Raw genomic sequence first — 16,008 nt, forward strand, 5'->3', positions numbered from 1 at the left:
CCAGGACACTCGATATATCCTGGCCGATATGCTAACACAGCACACTTGAGACTGTAGCACTGCGGCCTAGAGTCAACACACACACACTCCCTGGCCTCTGCGCTCTCAATCACACTGAAAACATTTAGTCCAGGCAATAGGCCAATCGACGTCTTTGAACGCTGAAAACACCTTTTACAGCTTAAAACTCTGATATGGAGGAAAGACATTGTTGGTTGGTGTGACTAAGATTTCTCAAGAATGATTCAGGAATACTTAGCTTTTCTTGCGTCTTGTGTTCATTGAGATTGACCTGCCCCCTAAACACATGTTCTGTGTTATCCTGATATCTTATATATTGATGCTTTTTACCGTAGGAACATTTTGAGAAAATATTCTGATAAAAATTATTTTTGTATTCAGTTAAAATATGCAGTTAAAGTTTAAACTTCTAGAAAGAGTATAGCAGAGAGGGTCTCTGTCATAGTGGCATAACAGCCATCGACCCCGACACGCACCGACAAGCATTCTGTCACCCATGGCAACCAATCACCGTTATTACACCCTCTTCATCTCTAAATGAGCCGAGCGCAACGGAATGCTCGTGAGACGCCACACAGATCGCCACAAAAATGCTGTAACTGAGCATGCTCGCTGGGGACCAGTGTAATGTCGTCCGGAACGAACCGTTGTAATTTCAGTCATCGCCGTGGCGCCACTCCTGGGATTTATCAGCCTCACCTGTCAGAGCTCTCTCTCTCTCTCTCTCTCTCTCTCTCTCTCTCTCTCTCTCTCTCTCTCACACAAACACACTATCTCTCTCCCTAACCTCTTTCTCTCTCGCTGTCTCTCTTTATTTTTCTCCTTCTATTTCTCTCTTTTTCCCTCCTCTCACTCTCTCTTTCTCTCGCTTCATTCTCCCTAACTTTCTCTTTCTCCCTCTACCTCTCTCACAGCCTAACAGAGATTTCAGTTGATCAATAAACATCTCAGCTTGGAATCTGCTCTAGCTAGGGCCAAGAGGCCGCTGTGTGTGTGTGTGTGTGTGTGTGTGTGTGTGTGTGTGTGTGTGTGTGTGTGTGTGTGTGTGTGTGTGTGTGTGTGTGTGTGTGTGTGTGTGTGTGTGTGTGTGTGTGTGTGTGTGTGTGTGTGTGTGTGTGCGTGTGTGCCTGTGTGTGTGTGTGCGCCTGTGTATGTGTGTGCGCCTGTGTGTGCGCCTGTGTGTGTGTGTGTGTGTGTGTGTGTGTGTGTGCGCCTGTGTGTGTAGCCATTTTCTCTAACTGAATATAGTGCTATCTGGCTGTGCATGCCTCTCTCATCAAAACAGAATTGTTGATTTATACTCTGATGTTGAAATGAGCTCTGGCCCCATTTCGCACTGGCATCCTCTCTTATTTTCCATATACTTCCTTAGCCATCACACACTATCAGGGAGGTCCCCAAAGGACATGTGTCATACCTATACTTCTAAAGACATGATGAAGGGAAGAGGAGGAGGTGGCGGGGAGCTTTATATATCCAGTACCAACAGGGGAAATTAAAAGAGAGAGAGAGAGAGAAAATAGGACAAGTCATCAAGAGGACACAGTGAAAAGGGGATTTACAGATGCATCTTCAGTTCACAAACACTGATGTGTAATAGATAGTAAACCTACACACACACACATCAAGAGACTGTCCATCTTCCAGACTTCACTGCCTCCGCGGCCAAGAAACGAGCAGCGTTTGACAACGCAAAGCGTCTTCTGCACGCCTGTCCGGGAGTAAAGTTTGGCCTCTTCTTCCCAGCTGAGCTGAGGATCACACTACCAAGCGGAGTTCAACAACCCGACCGCCGCAATTGACTTTATCAAGAACTTGAAGGAAACTGCTCCCCCGGCCTGACCTGAGCAACGAGATGGACACTTAGCCTATCTGCAGTGCAGCGTTTGATATGTAAGGCCCAACACATGTAGCCTACCACAGTGCCTTCTAGTGTTCTATTTGCCTTTTACGTACATTCTCCTCATCATCAGCTGAAATAGTAAGCCTCAATTAAATAAAAAAAATGTTAGATCTTTCTTCACTGTTTTCTATGTGGGCTTGTGAAACAGGTCCATTTTTATTTTGATGAGTGACACTAGATAGGCCATAGCCTGTCATGATGCCAATGTTATTTGATTTAACACCCTGTTGTCACAATTAGTAAACTGTGCTTTCTATAGTTTTTTTGTTGTTGTATATACAAAGTATGTGGACTCCCCTTCAAATTAGTGGATTCGGCTATTTCAGCCACACCCGTTGCTGACCTGTATACAGTGGTGGGAAAATTACTCAATTGTCATACTTGAGTAAAAGTAAAGATACCTTAATAGAAAATGACTCAAGTAAAAGTGAAAGTCACCCAGTAAAATACTACTTCAGTAAAAATCTAAAAGTATTTGGTTTAAAATATACTTAAGTATCAGAAGTAAATGGAATTGCTAAAATGTACTTAAGTATCAAAAGTAAAAGTAGACACCATTTAAAATTCGTTATATTAAGCAAACCAGACTTCACAATAAAACATTTGTAAAAACAAATTGACAGATAGCCAGTGGCACACTCCAAAACTCACACATAATTTACAAACGAAGCATTTGTGTTTAGTGAGTCCACCAAATCAGAAGCAGTAGGGATGACCAGGTATGTTCTCTTGATAAGTGTGTGAATTGGACCATTTTCCTGTCAAAATGTAACAAGTACTTTTGGATGTCAGGGAAAATGTATAGAGTAAAAAGTACATTATTTTCTTTAGGAATGTAATGAAGTAAAAGTTGGCAAAAAGATAAATAGTAAAGTACAGATACCCCAAAAAACTACTTAAGTAGTACTTTAAAGTATTTTTACTTAAGTACGTTACGCCACTGCCGGTGTATAAAATCGAGCACACAGCCATGCAATCTCCACAGACAAACATTGGCAGTAGAATGGCCTTACTGAAGAGCTCAGTGACTTTCGGCGTGGCACCGTCATAGGATGCCACCTTTCCAACAAGTCAGTACATCAAATGTTTGCCCTGCTAGAGCTGCCCCTGTCAACGGTAAGGGCTGTTATTGTGAAGTGAAAATGTCTAGGAGAAGCAACGGCTCAGCCGCAAAGTGGTAGGCCACACAAGCTCACACAACGAGACCGCTGAGTGCTGAAGCACGTAGCACGTAAAATTAGTCTGTCCTCGGTTGCAACACTCACAACCAAGTTCAAAACTGTCTCTGGAAGCAACGTCTGCACAATAACTCTTTGTCGGGAGCTTCATACAATGGGTTTCAATGGCTCGCCGTCATTGGACTCTGGAGCAGTGGAAACGCGATCTCTGGAGTGATAAATCACGCTTCACCATCTGGCAGTCCAACGGACGAATCTGGGTTTGGCGGATGCCAGGAGAACACTACCTGCCCGAATGCATAGTGCCAACTGTAAAATTTGGTGGAGGAGGAATAATGGTCTGGGGCTGTTTTTCATGGATTCACCTGGTCATGGAAAGAGCAGGTGTTCTTAATGTTTTGTACAGTCAATGTACACACGCATGCCTCATTCATGGCTCCAACACAGTCAAACATCAACATTCACACCCATGCACATTCCTATGTATGACCATCACACTAGTCATCCGTGACTCATGAATGAATGTTGACAACAAGTTAGCCCTTTTACATGCTTGTCATTATACCCTAGACCAACAGGTCACATTCCTGTAGGCCAGGTCACGCGTGTAGCCCCCGCTGTATGGGGTGAAATAATACAACCGACACACACTCACTGCGAACACAGATGCTATGAATGAAAACACACACACTGCAAACACACACAAACACGTTACAGAGGGTCATTCTGTGTGTAGGGCTGTGGATTACCTCACTGTGTTCCAGAAGGATTTGCCTGTAAAGCCTGGGCCCTTTGTCCTAGTACTGGAATGCACTAGGACAGACATGCCTGACGTGGGCACGTGTGGGTGGGTGTGTGGGTGGGTTGGTGGTTGGGAAGTCTGAGTGTCAGGGATGGAAAGTTTGAGTGTGTGTGTGTGTGTGTGTGTGTGTGTGTGTGTGTGTGTGTGTGTGTGTGTGTGTGTGTGTGTGTGTGTGTGTGTGTGTGTGTGTGTGTGTGTGTGTGTGTGTGTGTGTGTGTGTGTGTGTGTGTGTGTCACCCAACTAGTTTACAGTGCTGTTATGACAGGGGACTTTGCTTACTGGAGTTAAATAAATGCAGTCATGCCGTCTGTTTTATTGTTAGAACAGGGATTTTTCCCCATTGAAATTCTTGGGCCGGCTGTCAAACAGTGTAACATTATGATTTTTTGTTATATACATTTTTGGGATATAACAAAAAAAACGCTTTCATGTGTAAAATGAATTGAATAAAAGCAAGATATAACGTATGTAGAAAAGATCATGGACATACAGTATATCTTTTTTAGGCCGTAGCAGCGAATACTGAGTTTTCAGCCTCGCCCCTCTGGAAACGTCTTTCTCAAAGCTGTGGATATGGATCAAGTTCTGCGCATGACTTATTTCACACACACAGCACCCTTCACGGTTCTCTCGTTAATCACCCTCTTCTGAACCATGATGATAGAGCCTAGGTCTCTACATCATATTTCTACACAGCTGAAATAAAAACCCTGTGGCGATTTGAACGAACATTTAAGGCTACAATGAAGGCTACAATGAAGGCTATATTATGAAGGCTACATTATGAAGGCTACAATGAAGGCCGTTATGTCTGTTATAATGGTTATTGCGGTTGAACTACACATTGCATTGGAGAAAAACAATCTGCATTTTGTGTGCTGTTGTAGGCTAATATTTATACTTGCTGCCATATCTTAGCCACTAATCAGAGTTGCTGAAAAATAACGCTACTACTTTGACTGCCTGTCTGCCTCCTGCTTAGCCAATGTTTGCAATGATGATGAAAAAATAACATGAATTAGTCAATTAGACTGCATGTCTAACCCTTTGATATTCTTAGATAGCTGCATTATGAAAGCTACAATGAGTAGCCTTCAAAGTATGCCGACCTCTTGACTTTATTTTACGTTACAGCCTTATTCTAAAATTGATTAAATGCTTTTTTCCCCTCATCACTCTAGACACAATACCCCATAATTACAAAGCGAAGACTGGTTTTTAGACATTTTAGAAAATGTATGTAACAAAAAAAATATATTCAGTATTCAGACCCTTTATTATGAGACTCGAAATTGATCTCAGGGTGCATCCTGTTTCCGTTGATCATCCTTGAGATGTTTTTGCAACATGATTGTAGTCCACCTGTGGTAAATTCAATTTATTGGGGATGATTTGGAAAGGCACACTGTCACGTCCTGACCCAAGTAAGATGTCATTTTCTATAGTAGAGTAGGTCAGGGCGTGACAGGGGGTGTTTTTCTATGTTTTCTATTTCTATGTTTAAGTTCTAGTTTTTCTATTTCTATGTTGGGATTGTTTGGGTTGATCTCTAATTGGAGGCAGCTGATCCCCGTTGCCTCTGATTAGAGATCATATTTAAGTAGGGGTTTTTCTTCCTGGGTTTTGTGGGTAGTTGTTTTCTGTTTAGTGTATGTCACCTGACGGAACTGTTGTCGGTCGTTTTGTTAAAAAGTATATTCATTAAAAGTAAATATGAGCACTCTACACGCTGCGCCTTGGTCCCCTTTATACGACCCGCGTTACACACACACCATAAGGTCCCACAGTTGGCAGTGCATGTCAGAGCAAAAACCAAGCCATGAGGTCGAAGGAATTGTCCGTAAAGCTCCGAGACATAATTGTGTCAAGGCACAGATCTGGGGAAGGGTACCAAAAAATGCCTGCAGCATTGAAGGTCCCCAAGAACACAGTGGCCTCCATCATTCTTAAATGGAAGAAGTTTGGAACCACCAAGACTCTTTCTAGAGCTGGCTGCCCGGCCAAAATGAGAAATCGGGGGAGAAGGGCCTTAGTCAGAGAGGTGACCAAGAACCCTATGGTCACTCTGACAGAGCTCCAGAGTTCCTCTGTGGAGATTGGAGATCCTCCCAGAAGGACAACCATCTCTGCAGAACTCCACCAATTAGGCCTTTATGGGTAGAGTGGCCAGACGGAAGCCACTCCTCAGTAAAAGGCACATGACAGCCCGCTTGGAGTTTGCCAAAAGGCACCTAAAGGACACAGACCATGAGAAACAAGATTCTCTGGTCTGATGAAACTAACATTGAACTCTATGTCCTGAATGCCGAGCGTCACGTCTGGAGGAAACCTGGCATTATCCCTATGGGCTCCCGAGTCGCGCAGCGGTCTAAGACACTGCATCTCAGTGCTAGAGGCGTCACTACAGACACACTGGTTTGAATCCAGGCTATATCACAACCGCTGTGATTGGGTGTCCCATAGGGCAGTGCACAATTGGCCCAGCGTCGTCCGGGTTTGGTCGGTGTAGGCCGTCATTTTAAATAATAATTTGTTCTTAACTGACTTTTCTAGTTAAATAAAGGTTAAATAAAAATGGTGGTGGCAGCATCATGCTGTGGGAATGTTTTTCAGCGGCAGGGACTTGAAGACTAGTCAGGATCGAGGAAAAATGAACAGAGCAAAGTACAGAGAGATCCTTGATGAAAACCTACTCCAGAGCGCTCAGGACCTCAGACTGAGGGCAAAGGTTCACCTTCCAACAGGAGAACGACCCTAAGCACACAGCCAAGACAACGCAAGAGTGGCTTCGGGACAAGCCTCTGATTGTCCTTGAGTGGCCCAGCCAGAGCCCGGACTTGAACCCGATCAAACATCTCTGGAGAGACCTGAAAATAGCGGTGCAGCGATGCTCTCCAGCCAACCTGACAGGGCTTGAGAGGATCTGCAGAGAAGAATGGGAGAAAGTCCCCAAATACAGGTGTGCCAAGCTTGTAGCGTCATACTCAAGGCTATAATAACTGCCAAAGTTGCTTCAACAAAGTACTGAGTAAAGGGTCTGAATACTTATGTAAATGTTATATTTCAGTTTTTTATTTTTAATACATCTGCAAAAATGTCTAAAAAAACTTTTTTCATTGTAATTATGGGGTACTGTGTGTAGGTTGATCAGGGAGAAAAACAATTGAATCCATTTTAGAAAAAGTCTGTAAGGTAACAAAATGTGGAAAAGGGGTCTGAATACTTTCCGAATGCACTGTAACTGCATTGGGGCAAGAAACAATCTGCGAGGTTGTACAAACACGTTGATCTTTTGTGTACAACATGTAAATAGCTGCATGTAGCCTAGCTCCCCTCCTGAAAAACAAACATGAAAACAAGCTTATGCTTAATAGTTTACTGAGACATGGAATGCAGTAGTTGTTGACCATGTCCTTTGTGTACGACATGAAGTGTGTAGGCTACACCAGACAAAGGCGTTCATCACCAATCAAAGCAGCACTGAGCAGCAGCTACGTAGGCAGCGAAGTGCGCAGCAGCTACGTTAAAAAAATGTGCTCACATTATTTTTTTTGTTGCCGCATCAAATCGGATTTCCAGAAAATCCGGAACCACAGCCACTCTGTAATTTAAAAAAATATATATAATCTTTGAGAACTAACAATAATCACCAAAATAAAAGCTTGAAAATTTAAAAAAAACAATGAATTTAGCAGTATAGATTTTGTTATTATGTTTGAGCAAAAGAACACAGCATTAGCCAATGCAAAATGCATAGAATTGCAGGAAATTAGCTTTAAAACTGCCAAATGTTCTCTCAGGTACATGGCAAAAAGTGTAGAATTGCAGCAAATTAGCTTTAAAACTGCAAACATGGATCCCAGCTCCATTAAGAAAGGTGTAGAATTGCAGGAAATTGATTTAAAAATACCAGCATTTCTCTACACAGCCAAAATGTTCTCTATAATTCAGCCGGGCCAACCACGCCCATTGCAAGGCCCCGTACCGCGCCCACCACCTAAGCCCCCTTTTGATCCAGAATAAAACCTGTTAGAATACCAAACACATCATCCTTCCTCATATCTTTCAATTGCAGTGTAAATAACCTCTAGTACTGTACCTGTGTGTTGTTGTTGCCTAGGTTACGTGGTGTCTATTATGGGCCGGCGAAGGACACTTCCTCACATCCACTCTACAGACTGGGGAGTCCGCATGCAGGCTGAGAGACAGGCCGTCAACTTTGTGGTCCAAGGTAGTGTGGAGGGGACGGGCGTGTGTGTGTGTGTGTGTGTGTGTGTGTGTGTGTGTGTGTGTGTGTGAGCTTGAGTGTATGCGTGCATGTGTTAACTTCTCTTCTTCTGGCTTTCTGTTTCTTCTCTCTAGGGTCAGCTGCTGACCTGTGTAAGATGGCCATGATCCGTATCTTCTCTCAAGTCTCCTCCTCCAGCTCTCTCTCCGCCAGGTTAGACCAAGACTACATCCCAAATGGTACCCTATTTCCTATATAGTGCACTACTTTTGGCCAGAGCCCTATGGGTTCTTGCCATTAGTAGTGCACTATCTACAGAATACGGTGCCATTTGGGATGCAGCCCAACTTCACCTCTCCTCACCCTTCTCTTCCTCCTCCTGTTCTCCATACAATAATGGGCAATTTTCATTCCAGGAATTGACTTTCAATTTATCTTCTGAGTTCAAATTGAATCTACCAACCCTGCTGCCAAGATTCTCTTTCCCTTCCTCCATCCTTCCCGCTTTCCCTCCCTTTCCAACTCCCTCCATGCCCTCCCTTCCTTGCCCTCTCTCTCCCTTTCCCTCTCTCCCCTCCCTCCACCCATCCCTCCTAATCATAGCTCAGGGTCATCCAGTCACTCCACATCATTCACTTACCTCGCCGCAATCATCAGTTTCAACCACTCATCTTTGTCTTTTTACCCTGAGTGCTCTCTCTGACGCAGCCCACGTTGTTTTCTCTCTGTCTTCTTTACTCCCTCCCTCTATTTCTTTTTTCTTTCACCTTTATTTAACTAGGCAAGTCAGTTAAGAACAAATTCTTATTTACAATGACGGCCTACCCTGGCCCAACCCTCCCGTAACCCGGACGACGCTGGGCCACTTGTGCGCCACCCTATGGGACTTCCGATCACGGCCGATTGGGATCAAACCAGGGTCTGTAGTGACGCCTCTAGCACTGCGATGCACTGCCTTAGACCGCTGCGCCAGTCGGGAGGCGATGTTTTCTTCTCTATTCCTTTGTCTCTCTCACCGCTTGTCCCCTTTTCTTTCTTTCTCTCTTTCTTTATTTCTCTCACTATCTCTTTATGTATTATGTCCTGTCCAGGCTGATAGCTCAGCTCCATGACGAGCTGCTCTACGAGGTGGAGGACTCTCAGGTGGAGGAGTTCGCAGGTGAGACGTCACACAATCACACAAAGGTCAGACGTCACACAATCCCCCTCTTCTCTCCAGGTCATACACATGAGATATATAATCTTCAAGCTTCGACCTACTTCAACTCATCAGAGATATTCATATGTAATATGTGGTCCTGTGTGGCTCAGTGGGGTCCTGTGTGGTTCCGTTGGTAGAACATGGCGCTTGCAACACCAAGGGCCGTGGGTACGATTCCCACTGGATCCACCCATACAAATGTATACACACATGACTGTAAGTTGCTTTGGATAAAAGCGTCTGCTAAATGGCTTGTATTGTTTTATTTATTAGTATGTGTTTCTGTCTGTCCCTTTGTGACACAGTGTTGGTCAAGAACACTATGGAGTCCCTGCAACACATCGATTGTCTGGGAGTTCATCTCAAAGTAAGTGAATAGGACTAAAGAACTAAAAGTAAGGAAAAGTATTTTATTTTACATTTTTATATGTACTGTAGCAGTTGTGTGTATTTCATTTGCTGATATTGTCAACCAGGGAGACTGGTTAACTTAACCTATCGTCATGCTATGTTTTATTCTAAAGGAAATAGCGCCGGTCGCTAGCTGGGATATGTGCTTAGCCTTTATTATCTTCAGTAGTTCGCAGAGAGACTAGCAAGGAAACTAGCTAAGTTAGCTTAGCATAGGTCTAGTATGTGTTTTATTGATAAGGTAGTAGCTCCAGTAGCTAGCAAGGAAACTAGCTAAGTTAGCTTAGCGTAGGCCTAGTATGTGTTTTATTGATAAGGTAGTAGCTCCAGTAGCTAGCAAGGAAACTAGCTAAGTTAGCTTAGTGTAGGCCTAGTATGTGTTTTATTGATAAGGTAGTAGCTCCAGTAGCTAGCAAGGAAACTAGCTAAGTTAGCTTAGCGTAGGCCTAGTATGTGTTTTATTGATAAGGTAGTAGCTCCAGTAGCTAGCAAGGAAACTAGCTAAGTTAGCTTAGCGTAGGCCTAGTATGTGTTTTATTGATAAGGTAGTAGCTCCAGTAGCTAGCAAGGAAACTAGCTAAGTTAGCTTAGCGTAGGCCTAGTATGTGTTTTATTGGTAAGGTAGTAACTCCAGTATCTAGCAAGGAAACTAGCTATGTTAGCTTAGCGTAGGCCAAGTATGTGTATTATTGGTAAGGTAGTAGCTCCAGTAGCTAGCAAGGAAACTAGCTAAGTTAGCTTAGCATAGGCCTAGTATGTGTTTTATTGGTAAGGTAGTAGCTCCAGTAGCTAGCTGCTTCCTGTCTTGCTGTGTGACAGCGGGAGGCCAGGTGAGTGATGATGAGAATCTAGGTCAGAGTGGTACTACGCACACGCTGTCACACACACACACACACCTCTTCTCCACACTCCTGCCAATGCTGATGTCTTACACACGCTTACATACACACAAATACACCTCAGTTTGATGTCCCCCTCCCCCACCCTGTGTGTTTTACCCAGGTCCCCCTGAAGGTGGCGGTCTCAAGTGGCAAGTCCTGGGGCTCCATGTCCGAACTACACCTCCCCCAAACATCTCTCCCCCCCTCTTCCTGAGTCCCTCTCTCCATCTCTTACTCTCTATCTCTCTCCCTCTTCTCTCCCTCATTGTGTTGCATCCCCATCGCTATGGAAACCAGGCAGATGCAGCTCCTCCAAGCTCCCAATTCTCCTTCTCGCTCCCTCTCTCTCTCTCTCTCTCTCCCTCTCTCTATCCAATTCTCTCTCTCTCTCACACACACACACACACCCCCCTCTCTCTCTGCCGTATCAGGGGGCACCGGCAGGAGCCTCCCACTGGAACGCATCAGTTTCTCTTTTTTCACCCTCCCTCCATTTTGTGGAATTGTAGTCCTCCTCTCTTCACATTTTTCTGTTCTCACCCCTCTTGTTTAGATTTTTGGTTTCTGTGTTCCGTTGCCAAGGAAAAACCACACTTTGAGAAATTTGTTTGGCATTGTTGCCTTTTTAAAAGTATTTTTCAGCTACAGTAAATATACCTGATTAGCTAGATAGCAGTCAGAGTTTTTTTTTAAGGTTCTATACTATGTTTGATTGTATTTATTAACTGATATCCTGTCTGAATTTCCTATTATTGCATTAATTGTAAAGTAAAGCTGGACAGGTCAATGTATTTCTACAATAAAGTGAAACGATCTAGTCTTTGCATTTCTTTAATGAACTTCTATTTTCTTTATTAAGCCTCTCGCTCTTCTCCCATTGGAGTGGTTCACTGATTTCAAACATATCGTCGAATTCCACTCGCCCTGGGCGCAGTCAGCCATTCCTTGTTCATTCTGAACTAGTCTTTTATCAGCTTATTTGGCTACTGGAGAGCCTCGCTCTTTTGTCTCTGTCACACACAGTGCCTGACCCAGTTCCTGGTCGCTGCCAGAGATGGTGAGATCTTTGGCGGCAGGTAGCCTAGTGGTTAGAGTGTTGGGCCAGTAACTGAAAGTTTGCTGGATCGAATCCCCGGCGCTGACAAGGTAAAAATCTGTCGTTCTGCCCCTGTTCCCCAGTAGGCCGTCATTGTAAATAAGAATCTGACTTGCCTAGTTAAATAAAGGTTTAAAAAATCAATGTAAAAAACACTTCCACACACACTGTCCTCTATGACCGCCAATAAAATATGTCTGGAAGAAGGACTGGACACAATGAAATTCAGATGATAATTTCTAAAATGCATGACCTATTTGATGAATGTCACAACATCACTGGGTAATATGTTGCTGTTTAGAACAAAAAGTCACAATATCACTGGGTGCTAATATGAAGTTTTTAGTTGTTGTTTAGAACAAACTTGTTCTCTATTGTCCTGCCATGTCTTCAGACATTCAGAGTATACAGTATGTCTGTCCTTTTAAGTACAGTTGCCATAGAAATAGAATAAGGATACATGTTTCAGAGTACACCTATGGTAGGTACTGCATCTTTATGGAGATGGTCTTGGACGGTATCAGTGAGCTTACAGGGATTTTTCAACTGAGTGTTATTTTACCCTGACCAATGGTCTGGTCACTACAATAGCAGGCAAGTTCCCTCCTCTCCTCCCCTCCTCCTTTTCCCTTTCATTGTTCCACAGCTCAAGGGAACTCAGCCACAGCTCAAGGGATGGGGGACGGATGGACGTGAAAGTGGCATGTGTGCAATTTTTGGAGAGCGTATTCACTTCAGGGGGAGGATGGAGGGTAGTGGAGGAGAGCCTCAGTGTGTGAGTGACTCAGCCTACACAAGTTGATAATGGTTACAACCTTTGGTAACCCAATGCTTTGTTTGTATGGAAACAGACGGTTCTGTATGTGTTATATAATGACTATTATGTGAACGAGTATGATGTGTGACGGACGGCTATTTGTGTTCATTATAATAACTAAAAGAACAGAATGGTATGTTAACAGGAAACCAAGGCCAAAGGGTCCCTTAAAAGCCTGTAGTTGTCAAGGGCAACAGAGTTATCTCCAGATAGCCCACCAGCATCCCCATGGCGACAGGGTAGATGAGTGTTGAGTGAGAGAGAGACCTAAGGCTGGATCCTTCCTAATGGAAATTTAAGGCTAAAAATATAGTTGTTTGATTTTTAACGCCTCTATATCAAGGTGAATATTGTAGAGTTCTCTTTTTGGAGCCTCTATACCAAGGTGCATCTAAAATGATAGAGTTTTCTCTATTGCCTCTAGCCTGGGTACCAGTCTGGTTGTGCTAATATTCCTGTCCTTGTACTCCATGTCATATGCAAACAGGAGTAAGCACAAAACAGGTCTGGATTTCAGGCTATATTGCCTATAGTTCTAGTTGAATCTCTCGTGGACAGACTACATAAACATTAATGGTACCGTAGATTTGTCATGATACAACGGGTTGTGTGAAATAACAAGCAGCATTAGTTCTGGTGCTTTGGACAAATCCCGATTTTGCAGGTGTTGGCATGTTTCGAATTTCGGAAGGGGAGGGGACAGTTGGCTCATAGACTTGCCTGTAACTTGCAAAGAGAGGGTGGAGCTCTTCGTTCAGGTTCCGATCCACGTTCTAGCTCTTCTCTTTACACTTAATCGAGCATCTGACCAATTACGCAAGACTAGTTCTGGGTTAACCGAGATTAAGCTGAATCTAATAGTGTCCACTTTCTTTAATATGATAAACGATATGATATTACATGATCATTTAAATCAACGTTCAAATCAATTGACCGGAGGAACATATAAAAGCTTTATGCATTGTCGTTTTAATTGATACAATATGTACATCCATTTTTCTTTCACAATGCAGGAAATCTTTATCTTTACAGCTTTACAGTGTTCCCATTGATCGGCAAAAACAAAAAAATTGTAAATCAGTAGTAATAATACAGCAGTCAAAAGAAAGGAACGTCAGAAGGCGGAACAGAAAGGATAGTCCGTATTCATAAAGCGTCTCAAAGTAGGCGTGCTGATCTAGGATCAGGTTTCCCCCAGTCCATAAAATCTTATTCATTATGATCTAAAAGGTCAAACTGATCCCAGATCAGCATTCCTACTCTGAGACGCTTTGTAAATATGAGCCCAGAAAGGTACACCAGGTCATCACTGCAGCTACACTCTATTCAGGTAAGGTCAGACACGGTCTGGTTGAGCCGGCCACGCCTTAACCGCGTTTTAACCACGGTCAAATCCCTCTGCCTTGTGACCACCTTTCACCTCTTTTCTGCTTGGCTGACCTCTTGCTAAGGCCTTGAGCCCATTGAAGCCTTCTCCCTTGGGTTCCCCTACCCCTCTTCTCATTTGCTCTTCAGTCTCAGACCCTTAACTGTCTGTGCAATCGCACCCTGATCCATCTTCTCTGTAATAACCCTGTCTTTTCCCTGTCACTCTTTACCTCATTTTTCTTCCCCAGTGGTTTACTTTAAGCACCCAAGGCATCCTTATACAAGGTTGCCTCGCCCCTCTTAACCATAGCCTTAGCCTTGCCACACACTCACTCCCACACTCCTCCCCCTCTCCCTCAGGGGCGGCCCGGCTGGTTGACCTGCCTGCCTCCTCACTCCCTCAGTGTGGCTGCATATCATTTCCCTGCTGCGCTTTGTGTGGGTTGGTTTCCTAGCAACAGACGGCCATGACAGCTAGGGATCTGAAAGCGGAGAGAATACGTGGGGCTAGCGAATACACTGGCTGAGTCTGAAATGGCACCCTATTCCCTATTCAGTGCACTACTTTTGACCATACCCCTATGAGCCATGGTCAAAAGTAGTGCACTAGCTACATAGGGAATAAAGTGCCATTTTGGACACATCCACTAAGTACTGTGCTACAGTGTTGGGTGCTCTCCAGCCACTGACAGGCCACTCCCTTTCCATCAGAACAGGACAACAGTAGGTTTCTCTCTGACTACTGAGGTTAAACCACACAGCACCTTGGTCCTGGGAAAGATGGCAGCGGTCTCTGAAAGAAGTTGAAAATGAACCAACGGTCTCTGGCTTGGTGAGTTTAGTGAGAGAGTTGAAGAGATCATTCCAATTGAATCTCAAGTTTGGATAGATTTTTTTAAGTGTGTGTGATTTTGTAAACTTCGTAAAAAAAGTTATATTAAGGTATTTCTGTTAAAAAATTATTATAAAAAATACCTCGTGGATGCTATTTACAGTAAAATACACTTTACAACTTTATTAAATTGTTGATAGTATATATAAAAAAAAAAACATTTAATCGCTTTCATGGAAATCACACAAGATTTTAATTTAGGTTTTTTTCAGCTTGCGTTTTAAACTTTGATATGGGCTAATTGATTTTTATTTTCAGTAGTAGTGACGAACCCCTGGCTGTAGTTGAGTTACTGTGATACTCCTCCTGACTACTAGAGAATCAGAAACAAGATTTAGACTGATAAATAAAGCTCATATGACTGATAGAAAACAGAGACCACTTTCAGAAACTCTGCCATCTTTCACCTCTCTGCTGGGAGGGACTTTTCTCCCCCCAATACTCCCAATAACACCTGTACAAACAATGCAAGTGGTACACCAGTAGAATTCATCTTCAAGTAAAAAAAAAAAAATGTTAACAAAAAACAATTTGAAACCTCTTACAAAGAAAAATACAAAAATAATCATTATACAATCACACCTCTTATTCAGGCCTCTACATATCGTCAGTGGTGATGTGTTGCCATGCCAACAGTGATAACGTCACGGCGACCGACCCTCCGTCACCAGCATATCAGATATAACATCAATGCAGCATTTCGCGCTAATAAAATAAGTTATACGATTATATCTCGTTATCTCATTGTTTGTTTGTTTTTATTGCTTGATTAGATGGCACGTGAGCAGGGTTTCCAAAATGATACCGATAAATACGGGATTTTGTTGACACTTCTTGAACACAACATAGCAGTTTGAGAGAAAAATGCAACAAAACGTTCACCTTTGGCAAATTTCAAACTTCAACAAATAGCCACGGGTCATAGTAATGCATTTCTTTATATGACGTTGTCTTGTATATAGGCTTATGATACATAAGGTATATGAGCAAAAGCGGTAGATATTGGCTAGGAGGAGAGAAAAAAATCCATACTGAAGGAAAAAAAGACACAATTGTGCTACAAGTGCTCCTGCGTTCTTGGCACCTGTGGCCACAGTGGAGAGTTAGTCATCCTGTTAGCCACAGCAGAGTGATAAGTTCACCAGAGGAGTACAGAGAGAGGGAGAGTCCATTTGTCCACCCCCCCCCCAGGTAAACTGCCACAGTGGC

The 16,008-nt window shown here is 43.3% G+C and overlaps 1 protein-coding gene across 1 annotated transcript in view; it reads left to right on the plus strand.

The window, feature by feature from the left end:
* poln (polymerase (DNA directed) nu) overlaps positions 1-11,446 on the plus strand; it is a 71,636-nt gene extending 60,190 nt beyond the window's left edge. Inside the window, exons 18-22 of the mRNA XM_014206966.3 lie at positions 8,026-8,136; positions 8,268-8,346; positions 9,225-9,292; positions 9,640-9,701; positions 10,748-11,446. Coding sequence (XP_014062441.3) covers positions 8,026-8,136; positions 8,268-8,346; positions 9,225-9,292; positions 9,640-9,701; positions 10,748-10,840 — 413 coding nt within the window. The 3' untranslated portion in view covers positions 10,841-11,446. The remainder of the gene's footprint in view (positions 1-8,025; positions 8,137-8,267; positions 8,347-9,224; positions 9,293-9,639; positions 9,702-10,747) is intronic.
* Positions 11,447-16,008: the final 4,562 nt, after the last annotated feature.

Source organism: Salmo salar, chromosome 07 (assembly GCF_965601325.2).
Source record: "Salmo salar chromosome 07, fSalSal1, whole genome shotgun sequence".
NCBI classification, from domain to species: Eukaryota; Metazoa; Chordata; class Actinopteri; order Salmoniformes; family Salmonidae; genus Salmo; species Salmo salar.